Genomic DNA, 17223 nt, shown 5'->3' on the forward strand with positions numbered 1-17223 from the left:
CAAACAGGTACATGTACATGCACATATATCTGCACCAGTAATCAGGCAGTATGTATATCGTATAATGCATGTACATGTATTTATAATTTGAAGGTGTAATAGTATTTAGAATTGTTATTATGTAGAGAAGGTTCGATAAGGACTGTTAATGAGTATTATTTTGTTTCTACTAGACTATTTGGTACGTACATGAACCTCCATAATCTTTAAACGTGATATTATATTAGTTTTGGCCCAATTTTGTAATTAGAAATCACTGTATTTATGAAATGTTGCTGACACGTTACCATGCTCCATTACCTATGACCTAGGTGCATGCAGGTCTCAAATTAGCTATCAGAAATCAATAAGTCATTACTGTTACTTACAGAGGATTATGCATGTAGCCAGTAATGGCATCTTAGCTGACAACAGCTGTTATGGAAAAATTGTCATTTGGTGGCACATAAATACGTATTATGATTCTAAATAGACTTCAAGTTGAATGCCTCTTTCTAAATACATTGAAGCTCATGTTTGCTACAAACACATGATGTAGGCACAGTGAGTTACGGTAAATTAAAACTCTAGCTGTTTTGTGGTTGGCACAAAAAATAACCAAAAAATCTTGATGATGAATTTGTCTGGTCCATTTCTATTTGAAGTATTATTAGTAAGGGGTGGATGGGTTGATATGAAGGTGATGAAACAATGAAGACACATTGATGGATTGTACTTGTGTTCAAACCAAACATGCCAGTGGCATGACATCACAGTTCCTCCCTGCAGGGTCAAGGGTCAATACTGTTACCACCCTGAGTGGGTTCAGTAATCTGACCTCTAGATTCTATACCAGGTCAATAAAATGTTCCTCCAGGGCCTCTTGTTTCAGTGACAGGTGCACTTTTCAAGGACAAAGAAATACCAGTTATAGAATGGGACAAACCTTTTAAGATTTGGATTTTCAAATACTGTCAATTGTGAAACATTTGTGGTTGTTTTATATTTACAGGTTTCTCAGTGAATTTTCCACTGTCAAATCACGGTACCTCCTCCTCTAAACTGCAAGTGCTCCCATTCCCAAGTTAATGTAAAATTACATCCCCTAAGAAAACAAAAGCAATATTTCGATCTTTTGGGCAAATCTGGTGTTACATGTTCCTAGGTGGGGTCTAGAATCAGTGCCCCCTCCCCCTCACTTAGTGTGTAATGAATGCGGAAATGTCTCATACAGTATTGTTAATACAGCTGTCATTATTTCATGGCTGGTGTTCTTAGCTATTCAGTTGGGGATAACTGTGGGCATGTGCCATACTGTGGTGGTAACAGGGGTAGTGCCATAATGCTACCGTGTGTACAATACTTGTGATATATGGGAGTGGCAAATATTCCACATTTATCATTATACATGTACATGTATATCCTTTATATGTTTCACAGTCATGGCATAGACAATCACATGTGGAAATAGAATGGCCAGTGACCACTGAATATGAATGGTATTCTTAGATAACCAGAGCCTTTCTAGGGCACATGACCATTTATTGAATCAATATGTTGCAATTTCCATATTGACAGCCTTAATTTTTTTAAAGGGTCTGAACAAAAATTATCAATTGAAGTAAAATTGCATCTGAAGGAAAAACATTGCTATTCACAAGTTGTATTGGAAATTGCAAATGAAAGAATTTCATACAATAATCTTCCTCCACAGGCTGTGCTGCCTTAAAGAAACATACATAATTACATGTCATCAACATGGCAGCAGTATGTTTCAACACAATGCTTCTGGTAGACTATCTGCTAAGTTATTTATATGAACAGATGGGAGAAAGCCAATACTATATGTAGCTTCCACACTCATATTGGATTAAACTGGGTCACATAATGCAATGATCATATCTCCTAAAATATGGTCCAGTCAGCACTGAAGAATACCTGCCTACTGGCTCACTGGTGTTGGAATTTTTTTCCTTGGGTTGGATCCAGTTCCATCAATAGATGTAGGGTTGATCTGATTTTATAACACATGTACCTGTAAATGTACATTTGTAAATACTACCACCCAATGATTAGAACAGTTTATATCAGTACTAGTATTGTACATGTATAAGCATCTTCAAGATTTATGCTGAAAGTACTCTAGTTTTGAAGTGATTATGGTATGTACTTGAACTAAGAATCAAAATGTGCTTCCACTATATTCTTAAAGCAAGTTGAGATCCAGAGATAGAGAAAGAGCATGATATGAACTTGACTCTTTCTGCTTGCTTTAGCAATGCCTTTGATCCTGTGACACTACATAGTTGCAGTAGGAAGGGCTTTGCCATGCCCAATTGCCTTGTGGGTCCACTTATATTTCAGGCTCCATTGCCAGTGTAGCAAATGTGCACCTCCCTCTACTGCTGCCTACTGTGCAGTCTGACCCCTGAATACTACACCCACCAAGGAATGCAAACAGTCTGCTGTACCAGCAAGAATCTCCAACAAGACTGGCTTCATGCCATCCAACAGTAACCCTAGTCCATGCCACTAACACTGGGAATAAGTCAGTCTAACTTGTGAAACATTCCACGTTAGGAACTTAGGTTATATTCTGTGCAAAGATAATTTGTTTACAAAAGTGATAACGTTATAATTTAGGCAGCATTGCAATGCCAAACGCAGACATCCTAAAGATTTTATCAGATTTGTTGAAAGATTGAAGCAAGGCTTATATCCTAAAAGGCTCCAGCCAAATAAACCAACCCTGTTGAGACAGAAAAAGAATAAGAAGAACAAACATCTTGATTTAGTTTAGATGTAGACAGGATTAGTAAGGTTAAGTGTTGGCAGTGGAGAGATGGGTCGGATGTGAACGCTTTGTTGTGCTGAGTGGTCCAAAGGGAAATTCAGAGGGAAATACTGTAAATTTTATTTTGTGCAAGGAAGAGGAGGAAGGTCAAAGTTTTTACTGAGCAGTTGAAACAATTCTGTGGTACAGTAGTAACATAATGGAAAGGCATGAAAAGATTTTATCATTAAGCAGAGGGAACGTTTGAAGATGGTATTACTGGTTTATTACAAATGTGGCCATTTTCCATTATATTTAATTCCAAAAAAATATCATGTATTAGTGTATGAGTCCTGTTGTGTTCAAGGTCACTCAGAAATATCTACAACCTTTGCTGGAAGAGAGCTCATTTCACACCCCAGTGTCCTGGAGGAGGGTCTGGGGGTGTGAGGGGGAACAACAAACATTACACACAGATGTCAAGTGTGTCTTCTCTTTCAGTGTAGACCTGGACTGGAAATAGAACTCCTCTGGGAACACAAAGAGCTGGAGAGGTATCAGATGTCTCCCACCTGATTGGTCCTCCCTTGATGTCATCTTCTATATTACCTTATTTGGAAAGAATTGAGAACTTCATATAACTGTTTGAGTCAGCATTTGGTGGAGTTCAAATGGACATGATTTCATGGTAGTGGATAAAAGGAGGTTAAAAGTTTGCAGTTGGTAATCTCAAAAATCTGTGATGATGTCACATGAAAGAGATCGTGGTGAAAATAATTAGGAAGATAAACTTAACAGCACTGCATATACTTCAAGAGTTACAGTATCTGTTTGACACAGTGCTTGGGAAAGGGAACCAGGCTAGTCCATTAGAATTGCAATCGCCTTTTTGGATGATACAATTTGGGCATGCTTTAAATCTGCTCCTTCTGAAATATGTATGTAAGACTGAGTTAAGACTGATTGATCGTAATCTTAAATTTTAAAACAACATAGATAAGGCCACATAAGTTACATTTCTTGGTTCTCAGATATTTTTAAAGTAAAAGCTCTGTAATGTCCAGATGAAACAGTGCTGGGGAGAAAAGTTTCATCTGACTGTATCCGCTCTGTGAAACCATGTGTACTAATACCACCTCATCCTAAAAAATTGTTCTCATGTTGATTTTCCTGTTCAGCATTACTAAAATCTGATTATCTTACCAGCAACAAGTTAAATTGGTACAGCCTAATGCCATGATGGGTGACCTCGCTCAATTAGACACAAGTGCACATTTTGATGTGATTCTTGGATGGCATCCATGCCTCCCCCCCCCCACAGTTCTTATGTAACCTCTGATAAGAACAATATCCAAGTTCAATTTCAAGTCCACACCAGTCCTGTCCCAGAGTCTGACCTGAAGCACTGAACATCTTGAATGTTGTCAGTGGTTGTATTTTCACCTCACCTCTCTATGTACCTCAAAATCATGACACTGCGAATGTGTGTTTTCATTGTGTTCAACTGTACAAACTTAAAACACTGTAAAAACCTCCTTTCTCCTCCTTCCATGACACCTGAAAAGTTACAGAATTTACAGTATATTCTCCAAACGTGATAATTGTGAGTTCTGTCTTGTTGCAGTGCCCAGTTCAGCGGAGACCCAGCTGCTCTATTTAGCATCCCCATGACAAGGTCGAGTCACCTCAATGGCCATGGCAGTGACAGCCTGTGCCTATAGTGGTAGCTGCCACCATCCATTATTATTCTCAGGAATTCTGTGGGCGGTTATGGATGGAGTCAGCTTGTTTCCCCATGATGGTGTCACAGAACGCCCAAACCTTTTGTACCAGATGTGCATATGTTGGAGTTGGACTAGAAACAGGTCAAAAATCATGTGTGAGAAGCATTGGCTATTGATCTGAAGGAAAAGAAAAGAAGAGCAACTGCCAAACTGTCACTAGCTCAGCATAACAGCATTCCAGCTGGTCTCCAGCGTAAAGGGTGCTCCTTAGGAGTGTGAAATTTTAGGGATGGTGGATTGCTTTGAATTTCTGCCTCCACCTCCATGTCTCGCATTTTCAGAGACAGATTTCAAATTAGAAGATCCAACTACATATCATTAAGACATTTTATGCAACTTTCGTAGACCAGTTTTTGTTCTGGTAGGTATTTTGGATGCCCCTAAACAAGACTGAAGGGCATCAAAAGTCACCAAAGCGTACAAAGGCATGCCATAAAATGCTATAAAATACACTATGCTATATCTTTCCCTTATTTGCAATCACCTAATATTTGCCTGCTTCTCTACCTTTCTTGTATCTGTTATGACTGTGCATACTAATTCTGATTTGAAACATGGAAATCAAATCAGCTTTGATTTATAGCCATCACCGGATGGAAACATCAGAAGTGTGATCATGCATATTGTACATGTACAGTCAACATTTGGCCATGTGTATGGTGGTCTCTGGAAGATATAAATTTAGTATCCAGTAATAAGTGAGTATTTTCTCACAACACCATCCTCAGACAAACATACACTCCTGTACCCACCCCTCTGATAAAAGTCCACATACTAGTATACGTGTACTACATGTACGTAGATCCAGTACATGGACCAGTGCAGGTATATACCCCGTATTGCCTGCATTAAAGCTACATACATGTCTGCCGGTGGTGTTTCAAGCCACCATGACAGGTTATGTTTTCTTCAGCTGTGTGCCTCAATGTAGTTGCTGTGCTATGGGTTAAGTTTGGTGGAACAACCCTCATGAGAGGTGCAGATGTATGGATATAAAAACCATAGAAAATTCAGATAGAAGCAAATAATTTCAGTCTTTCCCATCACACACACACAGTTGACATTTTGACCTCCCATGATCCCTAACTCACCCATGTTGTTATGTAAATACCCAACTGTCAACAACAGCCATGTGACAGTCAGGGGTAGAGCTAAGGAAAGACTGTTACATTGAGCTGGACATACATACTAGGACATACGGGGGTGGGAGGGGGGTTACTGTAAATGGTCATGGGACTTCATTTTGCAGTAGAGAGTAGAGAGTTTTGCCTCCATTTAGATTCAGAAGGTCCAGATGGTGTATATTGTACCCCATTACATGAACACACTTACTGTAACTAACATGTAGGTATTGAACATCTGTTACATACAATGTATCCTTGTTGTAAGAGTTTTCTGTACACATGTAGATGTCTTGCTTTTCAAAACATTGTTACTGGTAGTAAAACTACAATGTCATGTATTTGCGCTAATGGATAGTCATGATACATTTGTGCATATCAAATTTTAAAAAAAAGTCATAAAAGATATGGGGTATGGTACTACATGTACTTATAATACTGACAATCTTTTTAAAGATGACAAAAAGGGCTAAATGTATAATTGTGTGAATAACTCTCTTTTTAAAGATGCTTCTTAAAAGTTGAATAATTCCCATTTCAAAGATGACAATTTTGACAATTTATCACTTGTCTTGGCTCCTTATTCATATCAACTAATGACTAAATTTATATACTCATGATAAGCCTTTACCACCCACTCATCTACATTTACATTTACATGTACATGTACAGCCAATAATACACATGTACTGTATCTTCTTGTATTGCAGGCTTTTGGGAATGCTAAGACAGCCCATAATGACAACTCCAGCAGGTTTGGGAAGTTCATCCAGCTCAACTACAAGGAGAATGGCACAGTACATGGGTCAGTCACCCAATCTTATGTCTTGGGCTGCGTTCTATTTTAGATACATGTGCATACTACCTACACGTAAGCACTTGTGAGGAACAGAGTGTTATAGAAGAGAAACAGCAGCTGTGAGATGTGTTTTCTGTAATAAATTATGCACATGTATTATTGTGTGTATAACTCGCTTCGTGAGAAATCATTGACCATAGATACTAGGCTGGCTGAGAAGTTTGAGGGAATCTAACGTGGATTACTGTGCATGGATTGTACCTTAGTTAAACAGAATATGTTCCATTATTGAAGTATAAATTACATGTAGTTCTATAAACAAAACACACTTCATTGCTGTTCCAAGCTCCTCCCATATATGTTGTGCTTCTGATTTCTAAGCTGGTTTGAGGTCCAAAATTTTTTGTCAGATTAGAATTGTGTGTCCTAGCATCATCACTGGCCTGGGGCACCTGCATAATGACAAGTTTTAAAAGTGTGCAGTTTATATCAGGAAATACAGTGTGTCAGTTATATAACACACACATATGATAATGATGTATGTTCAAAGTAAAGTCTTAATAATATATTGCAAAGCAGTAGATGTATGATCATTACTTGGAAGCCACCAGCATATTCCTCTTCAATTAGTTTTTATTGTAGACGGAAAATTGTGCCTGCAGGGTATCAGGTTGACGTGCCAACTTTTGCATATACCATAATTCACTAGATTCAGGAGCCATTGTAGCTGAAATTTACATAGAAATGACAATGTTAGGTTTCACCAAGTTCATTTCTTGGTTCTCAAAGAGACAAAATGTGGTTGGCTGGCACACTGTCAGTCACTCACTATCCATTTTAATGTCTTTCATGAAGTACATTTTGTATGCAAGATTTCCAAATGATCATAAAGAAAAGGACATATTGTGATAGACCCAAATGCTACCTGGAGTTGCAATCAACATACACCATGTACATGTACCAGGCTGCATAATATTCCAAACAATGAATTTCAAACTTATGATGCACCAAAAGACTGAAGAACTACAGCACCTACATGTACAATCCAGAAAGACAAGGACTTTCTTCAACTGTTGGTACCCAAATACTATACATGTATTGGCATTTGAGTATTTTGGGTTTGATCAATATTTTAAAATTGTATTTTTTTGTGTATATGTGATTTCTTTATACAGAACAAAAATCAACAAATCAATCTGAGAACCTAAAAATTATATTGTTATGGCCTTATTAAAACTGTTTTCTCTCGGAATATTATGCTGCTGGCAAACGCACAATGCGTGCATTTAAAACTGACGTGCACAACATCATGACAGAGAATATTGTGAAGATGGAACTTTCTAGACCAGCTGTAACAGGTTTGATTTGTTCTGTAATTGATTTTCAATTCTCTCCCACAGGGCCACTGTGGAGAAGTATCTACTGGAGAAGTCTAGAATAGTGTCGCAAGCCTCCAATGAAAGGTGCGCTGTATTTTATGGTGGATCTTGGTGATCATCTTTTTGATGTTTAACAGTGTGTTACAAGGATGAACAGGTGAAATTTGTATTTTATTGCAGGAGCAGATGTTGTTCAGTGTGGTTTGATGTCACTTACATGTATCTAATGGTATACTGTATAGTAGCTGTTTGTTAATGTAGTGTGAGCAGTCTAGCTTTGCAAGGCACAGTGAGTCTGGTATCCACAATGTTCTAACTCTGGTTTGCTCCTCTGATTTCCTCCTTTCTGAATAGTCAATGACATTTGTTGATCTTAGGATTGATTTACATTTCAATATTTGAAAGGAGAATGAATGGGAATCGGACAAGCAGACTTGTCTTCTTTCCCGGCTGTCTTGCCACTTGTTTGGAAGTAGAGTCAGTCATTTAATCAGTTATGTAGCTTTAGATATACATGTACACAGGTATGATTAATTTTCATTGCTGAATTCTATATCTCTATATTCTGAACAACATAGCACCTCTGACGGGCTTACTGTATTGTTATTTAATACAAATCACCCCGTTGTGAATTTTGTGACTACTACACTGATATAACTAGGCTGTCGCAAAGCACTGTAAAATTTATTTACTTTTGTGGTGGTTTTATTTTGCAGTTAGTAGGAGGGAAAAGGAGGTTTCCACTGTGATGTAAATTTGCTGTTGAAGCAATTCTGTAGCACAATTATAATATAGTAATAATTATTATATTGTAGTGAAAATAAAACCACTGGCAAAAGGCCAACAACTACAATCTCTTTTACAGAAATTACCATGTTTTCTACTACCTTCTTGCTGGTGCCAACCAAACCCTTAAAGATAGTCTGATGCTGCATAAGCCTGAGGAGTTTTTCTATCTGAACCAGGTAAGTCTTTCAAATCGTAGAATCTTAATAACGCAAGAGTAAGACTTTATATATTAAATCAAGTATGAAAATAATGTCATTTCACAGAATTCAAACCCTGGATCTCTAGCATTTCTTCTTACCAACTGAAATACAGTAATACATTGATAGATGAAGTAGAGTTAAAAGTTCACTTTGGTATTGGTTAGAAAGTAGTTTTTGGCAGTCTAGATTTTTTGTCACAGATTAATAGAGCTTCATTGAAAAAATTGATTCCAAATGAATTTCAAGCTAAACTTCTACGAGTTCTACAAATTCATAGTACATTGTACCTTTGCCAAATGATGTTACCCTTAAATTTACGACTTTATAAATTTTTCTCATTATGCAATTAAGAGCCTTATTTGCATGAATTATACCAGTTAATCAATATTCTTCTTCTTGGGGAAGACAAGTTGTCCTAGTGTTCTAGGCCTTTCACATATATTAAATTGTCACACATTCAAGCCAGGATTCCTCTCCATTATGTAGTTATGGTGTACATGTCTACATGACAGATATCTTACAGTGGAGTATGTGGGGTGTTCTTAAACAAAACATGACTGGTCAGCATGGCTTACTAGTAGTGATCATCTAAGTGATGGGATGTTACAATGTGATAGAGATGGAGGTTTGATATGGATTAAGTCCAGTATATTGTTATTAGACGCATGCAGAAAAAAACACAGTCTTAAGTAAGACCACCAAAACATGGCATATACATACATGTAGCTGGCCAGAATTTACCCATGGTCAAAATACATCCCTGGAATATACCCGGGTATATTACAGCTAAGGGTATATTCTGAGAGAGGCTATACATGGTTGTTGGTGATTCCTGTTGATAGCCATAACGCTTGATTGTAATTTAGTATCCAACAAGTTGGTGGTAATGACTACCTAGGGGCATCATCTGACAGTGAGAGGTTGTTATAACCACTATCAGACTTGGCAATGGCTGCAAATTGCTGTTTGATCTTATCAATATCACTGTACCAGCCTGCTTCTGTGCAGATCTTACCAAAACTGTTAGGCGGCGCTGTCTAACATTGGTATAACCCTGTGGTGTCTTACAAATGTTTATATAATCTGAGGTGCTGTACTGCTATGTTTGTGCATTTATTTCTCATGTTGAAAACCAGATGAAATCAACAGATAACTTTTTCTGATTGTACTAGTATTTGACAACTATGATTATACATGTAGTATTATTTGGTTAGGCCACACCAATTTAATTTGTTGGTTCTCGGATTTTGTCAGAAAAAATATGAAGCGACAGGGCGAAAAAAAATAAAAATAAAAACAGGTCTAGGCATCCTATTATAGGCTTAAATGCTACAAAATAAGCCATGAAGTCAACACAAAAGGCTGGGTTAAAATTTAAACACTGAATTTTGAACTTTTAATCAAACCACTGCATTGATAGATGGGAAAAGTGTAACAACTAGGAAGAAAAGGACTTTCCTCAACTGTTGGGGGCAAAACATGAGCATTTTTCAGTTGATTCAGGACCAGAATCAAATTTTTCTTTTTTTTGCAAATCAGAAAAAAACGAAGAGGCGAATCCGAGAACCAACAAATTAAACTGGTGTGGCCTTAACATACATAACTGTATGAATATGGGAGTCCAAAGAATGATTTTAAAAGGTACACAATGTACCATGTTCAGTAAGAGATGAAGGCTGGATATTTGGTGCAAACATGTAATTGAATAATACTATCATTGTTGATGAATGATGAATACATATATAATCAGAAAATGTTGTATTTTAGTGTCATATGTTTTGAAATGCTTGCATTCTTTTTCTTGTTTTCTGTGTGAAATAAGGCTCAAATGTCTTCATTGTGCTTCCCAGTGATCACCTTTTTTTAACGTAAAACCAACTGTCTTTTCAACACCCCAATAGACCTGGGTACCCCAAGCATGCAGCAAGCTGGAAAACAAGGCATGTGTGATCCCCTTAAGTTGTTGCCAACCCAACCTTTGTTGCATTATGTCTTGAGGTATCGGTTTGTGTCTGAAAGAGTTTTACATTTAAGGCATAACTAACTTAGGAAAAGGAACTAATGATAACACCAATTTGACAACTTATTTCAGTTGATTAATTTTTTGTTACTTGATCAATTCCATTAATAGTTTATATCATTGGAAAGCTTAGTTATAATTTCCTACATAAATTTTTGACTGTACAACACCAGTCTTTGTCACGGAATGAACAATCCAGTGCTTCTGTGATGTCACCTTATGCTGTGAGCAGTGGACCAATGGAATTGATTGAGTAACAATGTAGATATGATCAACAGAAACAAAGTTTCCAAACTTTGTCGCTTTTGTTTATAAACTCCCAATTGTTGTACAGTAGTTAGAGGTAAGATGCATGCGGGAATGTGTATACTAGATAATCTTGATTAACAATTAGAGTCGTGTAATACTCACCCAAACACACTAATCATTGAAGTACTAATGAATGCGTTGAGTCATGCAAGGAGGTTTAAAATCAAAGTCATGTATGTAAGTTCAACTCAGAATTCCATTGTGTACTTCCAGACCACCACTTCAAAAATAATCCTAATTGTAAAGAGACATATAAATGCAGCATCAGTACATCATACTACATGTAATGATCCTGGTAGGTATGCACACTTCCTACAGTGTATATCCAGGATCAAGACTTTCTTGAGAACATCATTATCTTAACTTAAATTTGGTGGCCTTAGGGTACATTTTCGTACCTGGTGGAATTGGTAGAGTTGCTGATGTGCACCAACATTTTCGAACCACACCCCACACCATCCTTCTCGGTCTGTCCTTTATTCACTTAGCCCAGGAACATGAAGATCTCTTCCATTGTGGCACAGTCTCAGGGTACCAAGCAGAATTATGAGAGTTGATGTTAGCTCTACAAGCTGTGGCTCATTGATGTCTTGTTCTTGTTCTTGGTGTTCAGAGCAACTATGAGATGTCTGAAGGGGAAGATCGTGTGTTTGAGTTCAACAGACTGAGACAGTCCATGGAGATGGTGGGCTTTTACTCAGGCACTCAAAAGAGGTGAGAAGGACACATCTATTTTAGTACACTTAGTGGTAGATGTATGTAACAGAATGATGGACTTATAATGTGTACAGTACTTTGTTAAAGTACATTTGTATCAGTTTTCTTTGTCAAGTGATATGAGTTACATTTTGTATCAGCTAGTACAATGATGTACTATTATTAGTAAGGCCACACCAATTTTATTTATTTGGTCTCAAATGAAAAAAATAATGCTGAAATGTAAAATCAACAAGTACCAAGGAAGATAATTTGTATGGCCAAATAGAACATTCTAAACATTTAGTGCAATAACGTTGGATTTAACATGTTTCAAAACTTTAAGATAATGTTGAACACTAAATGACATTCTTAAGTCTTGCATTGGCAAATTGCCAGCACTCTAATCTGGAATCTGTCTTTACAGAATATTTGCGGTGCTGTCTGCAGTTTTGCACCTGGGGAATATAGTGTTTACTAGAGTAAGTATTAGAAGTTTTTGCCTGTACTTAAATTTTCACTTTTCAATTCCATGTTCTCCTTGTATTTGATTGGTCTGCTGTTGCCCTGTAATAAAAAGGATAATATACACACAATTACAGGAAAATTATATAACACACTTAGCAATAATTGTTTTTGTATCTTGCGGTATAGATATTCCGAGATGGAGAGGATGCAGTTCAAGTGAAAAATCCAGAAGAGTTGAGCATAGTGTCCAAGCTGCTGAAGGTAAATAGGACCATTTTGTCAGTACATGGTACATACCATTAAATCTAAAAACCTGATATATATTCTGTTACTTTTAATGTGAATCATAAGTGTTACATCCAAAATTGAAGTCATAACCTTTGTTGGTCAAGAATCACCACAAAACTGTTACAAGTAATTAGCATGGATTATTGCCAGAACCTGATTGGTGAGAAAGCGTAACGTTACTTGACAGGTATTAATTGTCCATAATGTTATACAATGTATCTCCAGGTGAAAGAAGAGACATTACTGGAAGCGCTGACGTCCAGGACAACGATAGCTCGGAGAGAAAGGATCATCATTTCACACAGACAGGCTGAGGTCAGGATACTGACTTTATCTGTAACCTTCCTGATTTGTGGAAGTGCTACAAAGCATTTTTATTTCATCTATCAAATATTGTAGTGACATTTTAAGGGATTTGGAAAAAATGGCCACAGTAAACAGGTAGCCAGTATAGAAGATTATCACAAGTTTCTGAAAATTGTTTGTTTGCGTTTCTAGGCTGTTGCTACCAGGGATGCGTTGGCTAAGTCCCTGTACAGCGGACTGTTTGACTGGATTGTACTGCAGCTGAACCATGCTCTTCTGCACAAGGAGGCCAAAGGACATCATCAGGTACTGACATGCACACATGGAGGCTGGAATGTACATATTTAGTATTATTACATGTAGTACTTAACATGCCTTTTCGTGTATAAGGTGAAGCTGTTTCTATAGCCTTTGTGCGGTGTGCAAGCACTAGGATTAGTGGTAGCGTGTCTTTGGCTACTGTACTGTTGTAGAGTTACTGGGAAGTGTATTAAAACCGTTGTTACAGTATTATTACTTTAGGAATAAACTCTTATGTTGTAACATTAGAAAAAAATTTTTTTCCAGGGTAACTGGATAGGGGTGCTGGACATCTTTGGGTTTGAAGACTTTGGACAACAAAACAGTTTTGAGCAGTTCTGTATCAACTTTGCCAATGAACACCTGCAGTATTACTTCAACCAGCATGTCTTCAAGCTGGAACAGGTCAGTAATTACATCTACGGTAATCCAGGTTAAGATATATTTCATGATTTATTTTGAAGTGATAGACAATTATGAGAATCCTGCATTTGAAAGGCCATTGGACAGCCAACAAGTGAGGGTTATGATCAATGGCAACACACTTACACATGTAGGTTCATACTACCATAGTTACAGAGAAATATTACATGAAAGACTCTATAGTTTTCCTAAATCTTTAGCAACAATTCCGATTACCAAAAACATCTACAGGAAGAAGTGGCAATTGTAAGTGCTGTAAATGTCAGCATGAACTACTGTAACAAAACAGTATTTTGGATTAACCATTTTGCAGGAGGAGTACCAGAAGGAGGGTATCCAGTGGAAGAACATAGACTTCATAGACAACACTGGCTGTCTGTCACTCATAGCCAAGAGACCTACAGGTTTGCTTCATCTGTTGGACGAGGAAAGCAGGTGGGTGGGAAATAGGCAGACGTTCTCTCCAAATCTTCTGAACTGATTGATCATAAAGGACTTGTTCATAGCAATGTTTCATTTTGTTAATCATAATGATATGATAGACTTAAAAAGTTGTGTACTTGTCACAGAGTCTTAGACTTAGAATGCTTGATTGCATAATTCTTTTGGCAGAAATTTCGATTTTAACTTTTCTATTCCTCCTTATAATCCTGTTGGATCCTGTTGCATGCTGGAAGATGCAGGGCACTGTGGGTAATGGGCACACAATATCACCATGACAACGAATATGTGGAAAATCCATGCATGAACAAAATGTACCATGTCTGGTCTGGTCAATATTGTCATACAGTCATCTGTGAAAAGGTCTTTGGTGCATCGGGATGTTCCTGTCATCCTTGAATCCCCATCATGATTCCTTATCTCTTATATTTCCTAGACTTCTTACATTGATACAATTTTGTTTCTCCTCCCAAAGGCTGCCCAATGCCACCAGTGAAACTCTCCTGACCAAGTTCCACCAGCAACATGAGGATAACGGCTACTATGAACGGCCCCAGGTCAACGAACCGTCCTTTGTCATTGTGCACTATGCTGGCAAGGTCAAATATCAAATCCAGGTTGGTGAAACTTTGGACTTAATTACTACTACTGTCTTACTTGTAACTTTAATTTAACCCAGACGAAAAAATTGGGCTTACATAGGTTTTGGTGTGAACAGCACCAGTCAATGTGAAGGAATGAGCAACCCACTGCTTCTATGACATCACTTTGTGCAGATGAAATTGTGACTCATGATCCCTTAATAGAGATGGAGGATGCCATAAGCCTTTTGCATATTTGATCCACTGCTCACAGTGTCCTGTCTGCACAAAGTGGCGTCATAGAATTAGAAGTGGGGGATTGCTCATTCCTTGACAAATACCCGTGTTGTTCAGTAGAAAATTTGGTAAGTACCACTTTCATTTCACGTTGGAAAATACAGTTAACTCCTGCTGCAAAATACACTCTACCAGCACAAATAAACTTTCAAGCTATTAGTGGTATTTCTTATAATATTGATGTTTGTTTCTTTCTCTGACACTCTTTAACAACATGTTTTTTTTTTCAGGACTTCAGAGAGAAGAACATTGACTTGATGAGGTCTGACATTGTCTCTGTGCTGAAGAACAGCCACATGGCCTTTGTGAGGGAAATCATCAGTAAGTACATTCTGTGTAAATGTACTGTTTACACACGAAGAAGAAGTTGAAGGTGGATATGGATTGGACATAAAGCCAGAGGTCCCATACATTGGGAGAGGGATACCTCTAGCACATTTAAGAACTGTTCTGTTATGCTGTACCGTCACCTTTACCAAATATCAAAGAGTTTCAAAGTTTCAAATATGTAAACACACAAACAAAAAAATTGTCTGAATTACAACAATGTAAGAGTTCAACAAATAGTCATGTACCAATCTTGATGTATATTACAGGTACTGATCCAGTGGCTGTGTTCCGCTGGGCCATCCTTCGTGCCTTCTTCAGAAGTGTGTCCGCCTTCCGTGATGCCGGAAAGAGGTGGAAAGCAAACCAAGGTAATGGATGGGGTGATTTACTCCATTCTGTACTCGCTGGAAAAACAAAAACAGGTGTTTGTATTAATTCTGTAACGAATGTAACAAACGTTTTGCCAGTAAAATCACTTAACATTACAGTTTGACTTGTTTTAATTGTGGAAAGATCAGGAACTGACCCCAAACCATCTTGTTAAAAAATCTTTAAATCCATTTGAAGCTGTCTACTTTGTTTACTCAGTACTGTACTGGCTGGGAGCTACATATTGTAATAGAGAACCCGTATCTATGATAGTACTATGATATCTATGATAGTACTACAGATATTTCAACTTATATACAATGCACAACTACAATGTATATAAAACTCTCCAATGTCTGTACAGGTAAACCACGCCCAGCCCCCAGGGTCAGACCCAGCTCCCGTCTCCGCTCCACACCCAGCCTGTCGGAGGCGTCTGAAGATGAAGAAGTGCCTCCCAGGTCTGTAATCACACCCTATTCCTGCACCTGTCGTTCAAACAGGCCTGCTAAAAGCACCTCCAAGCCTTAAAGTAAAGCAGGTGCTTGTCGGGATTACACAGAATTAAGTGATATTGTAGTATGATGATACCCTATGCATATGTGTGCCACACGTGTGCAGTTATTTGCACATACTGTCCTGTAGCGCAAATTACCTGTATGAACTTTGTCCACTCTAGACATACATGCATGAAAGAAAATCGCACATATCATCAAATCATTTTCTACATAATTATCACTTCAACTTTGTCCACAACTTTGTTCTGTTTGTTTCCTCCTCTCTGTATTTGATGTGTTCAAGTGTGATCTCACCAATCTTTATACAAATTCCTTTGACACAAGTCATGTACGAGAGTTCCCCTTTACATCATTTCTCTTCTCTACTGCTCAATCAATATTCCTCCTTTCTACTCTTCCCTCTCCCCCTTCATCCACCTGTAGAAATAATTATGCAGTTTCACTCCTGTATGTCAAGGTCCCCAAATAGTAAGTTTCTTTTGTTTTTCTTGAAATTACAACTCTTTAGGACTTGATTTAAACTGACATCCCAATGTACAATGTATGTGTGTCCTGGTGTGCTGTACAGTAGTCTGCTGTTAATTTAAAGTCCATCTTACACATCATTGCCTGTTTTGCTTCTTCTTGTTTTTCTTCTTCTCTGTCCTTTCACCGCATGTGCCACCTATTTTCTATTATATTCTGGAATTCATCCTCTTCTACATGTAGCTCCAGTCCACTCTTCTGATCACTTCCTTGCTGAATAGCACTGTACCTCTTAATAAAGAAGAATGAAAATTAATTAGATAAATTATTCATGTTAAATAAAGTTCTGATTGGCTTCATGTAGCACAGTCCTCTGTAACAGCATTGTATATTTAGCAGTTCTAACAGACATTCAATTCTAGTTATAATTCTTCTAAAATATTCAATCCCTTAACCAATTAATGACATACATGTAATTATAAGGGCCTAGTATTTAAGTGGGAATGGGTGCCAGACTATTAAATTGGCAGGCATGCAATCAGAGCTAGAATAGGTTTAATGCCAGGCTACGTTTTCTGTTCCTTGTCA

At 37.6% G+C, this 17223-nt stretch overlaps 1 protein-coding gene across 13 annotated transcripts in view; it reads left to right on the top strand.

Moving 5' to 3' along the window:
- Positions 1-17223, top strand: part of LOC109469760 (unconventional myosin-IXa-like) — a 55742-nt gene that overhangs the window by 9880 nt on the left and 28639 nt on the right. For 12 of the 13 annotated variants that reach the window (XM_019768361.1, XM_019768366.1, XM_019768365.1 and 9 more), the window contains exons 3-17: positions 6368-6462; positions 7857-7919; positions 8701-8800; positions 10726-10764; positions 11767-11867; positions 12277-12331; positions 12504-12578; positions 12831-12920; positions 13104-13217; positions 13479-13616; positions 13948-14069; positions 14551-14692; positions 15184-15274; positions 15550-15651; positions 16017-16113. In XM_019768361.1, the coding sequence (XP_019623920.1) occupies positions 6368-6462; positions 7857-7919; positions 8701-8800; positions 10726-10764; positions 11767-11867; positions 12277-12331; positions 12504-12578; positions 12831-12920; positions 13104-13217; positions 13479-13616; positions 13948-14069; positions 14551-14692; positions 15184-15274; positions 15550-15651; positions 16017-16113 (1424 nt within the window). The remainder of the gene's footprint in view (positions 1-6367; positions 6463-7856; positions 7920-8700; positions 8801-10725; positions 10765-11766; positions 11868-12276; positions 12332-12503; positions 12579-12830; positions 12921-13103; positions 13218-13478; positions 13617-13947; positions 14070-14550; positions 14693-15183; positions 15275-15549; positions 15652-16016; positions 16114-17223) is intronic. The other variant, XM_019768362.1, reaches the window with a different exon arrangement.

Source organism: Branchiostoma belcheri, unplaced genomic scaffold (assembly GCF_001625305.1).
Source record: "Branchiostoma belcheri isolate BF01 breed outbred unplaced genomic scaffold, Haploidv18h27 scaffold21, whole genome shotgun sequence".
NCBI lineage: Eukaryota > Metazoa > Chordata > Leptocardii > Amphioxiformes > Branchiostomatidae > Branchiostoma > Branchiostoma belcheri.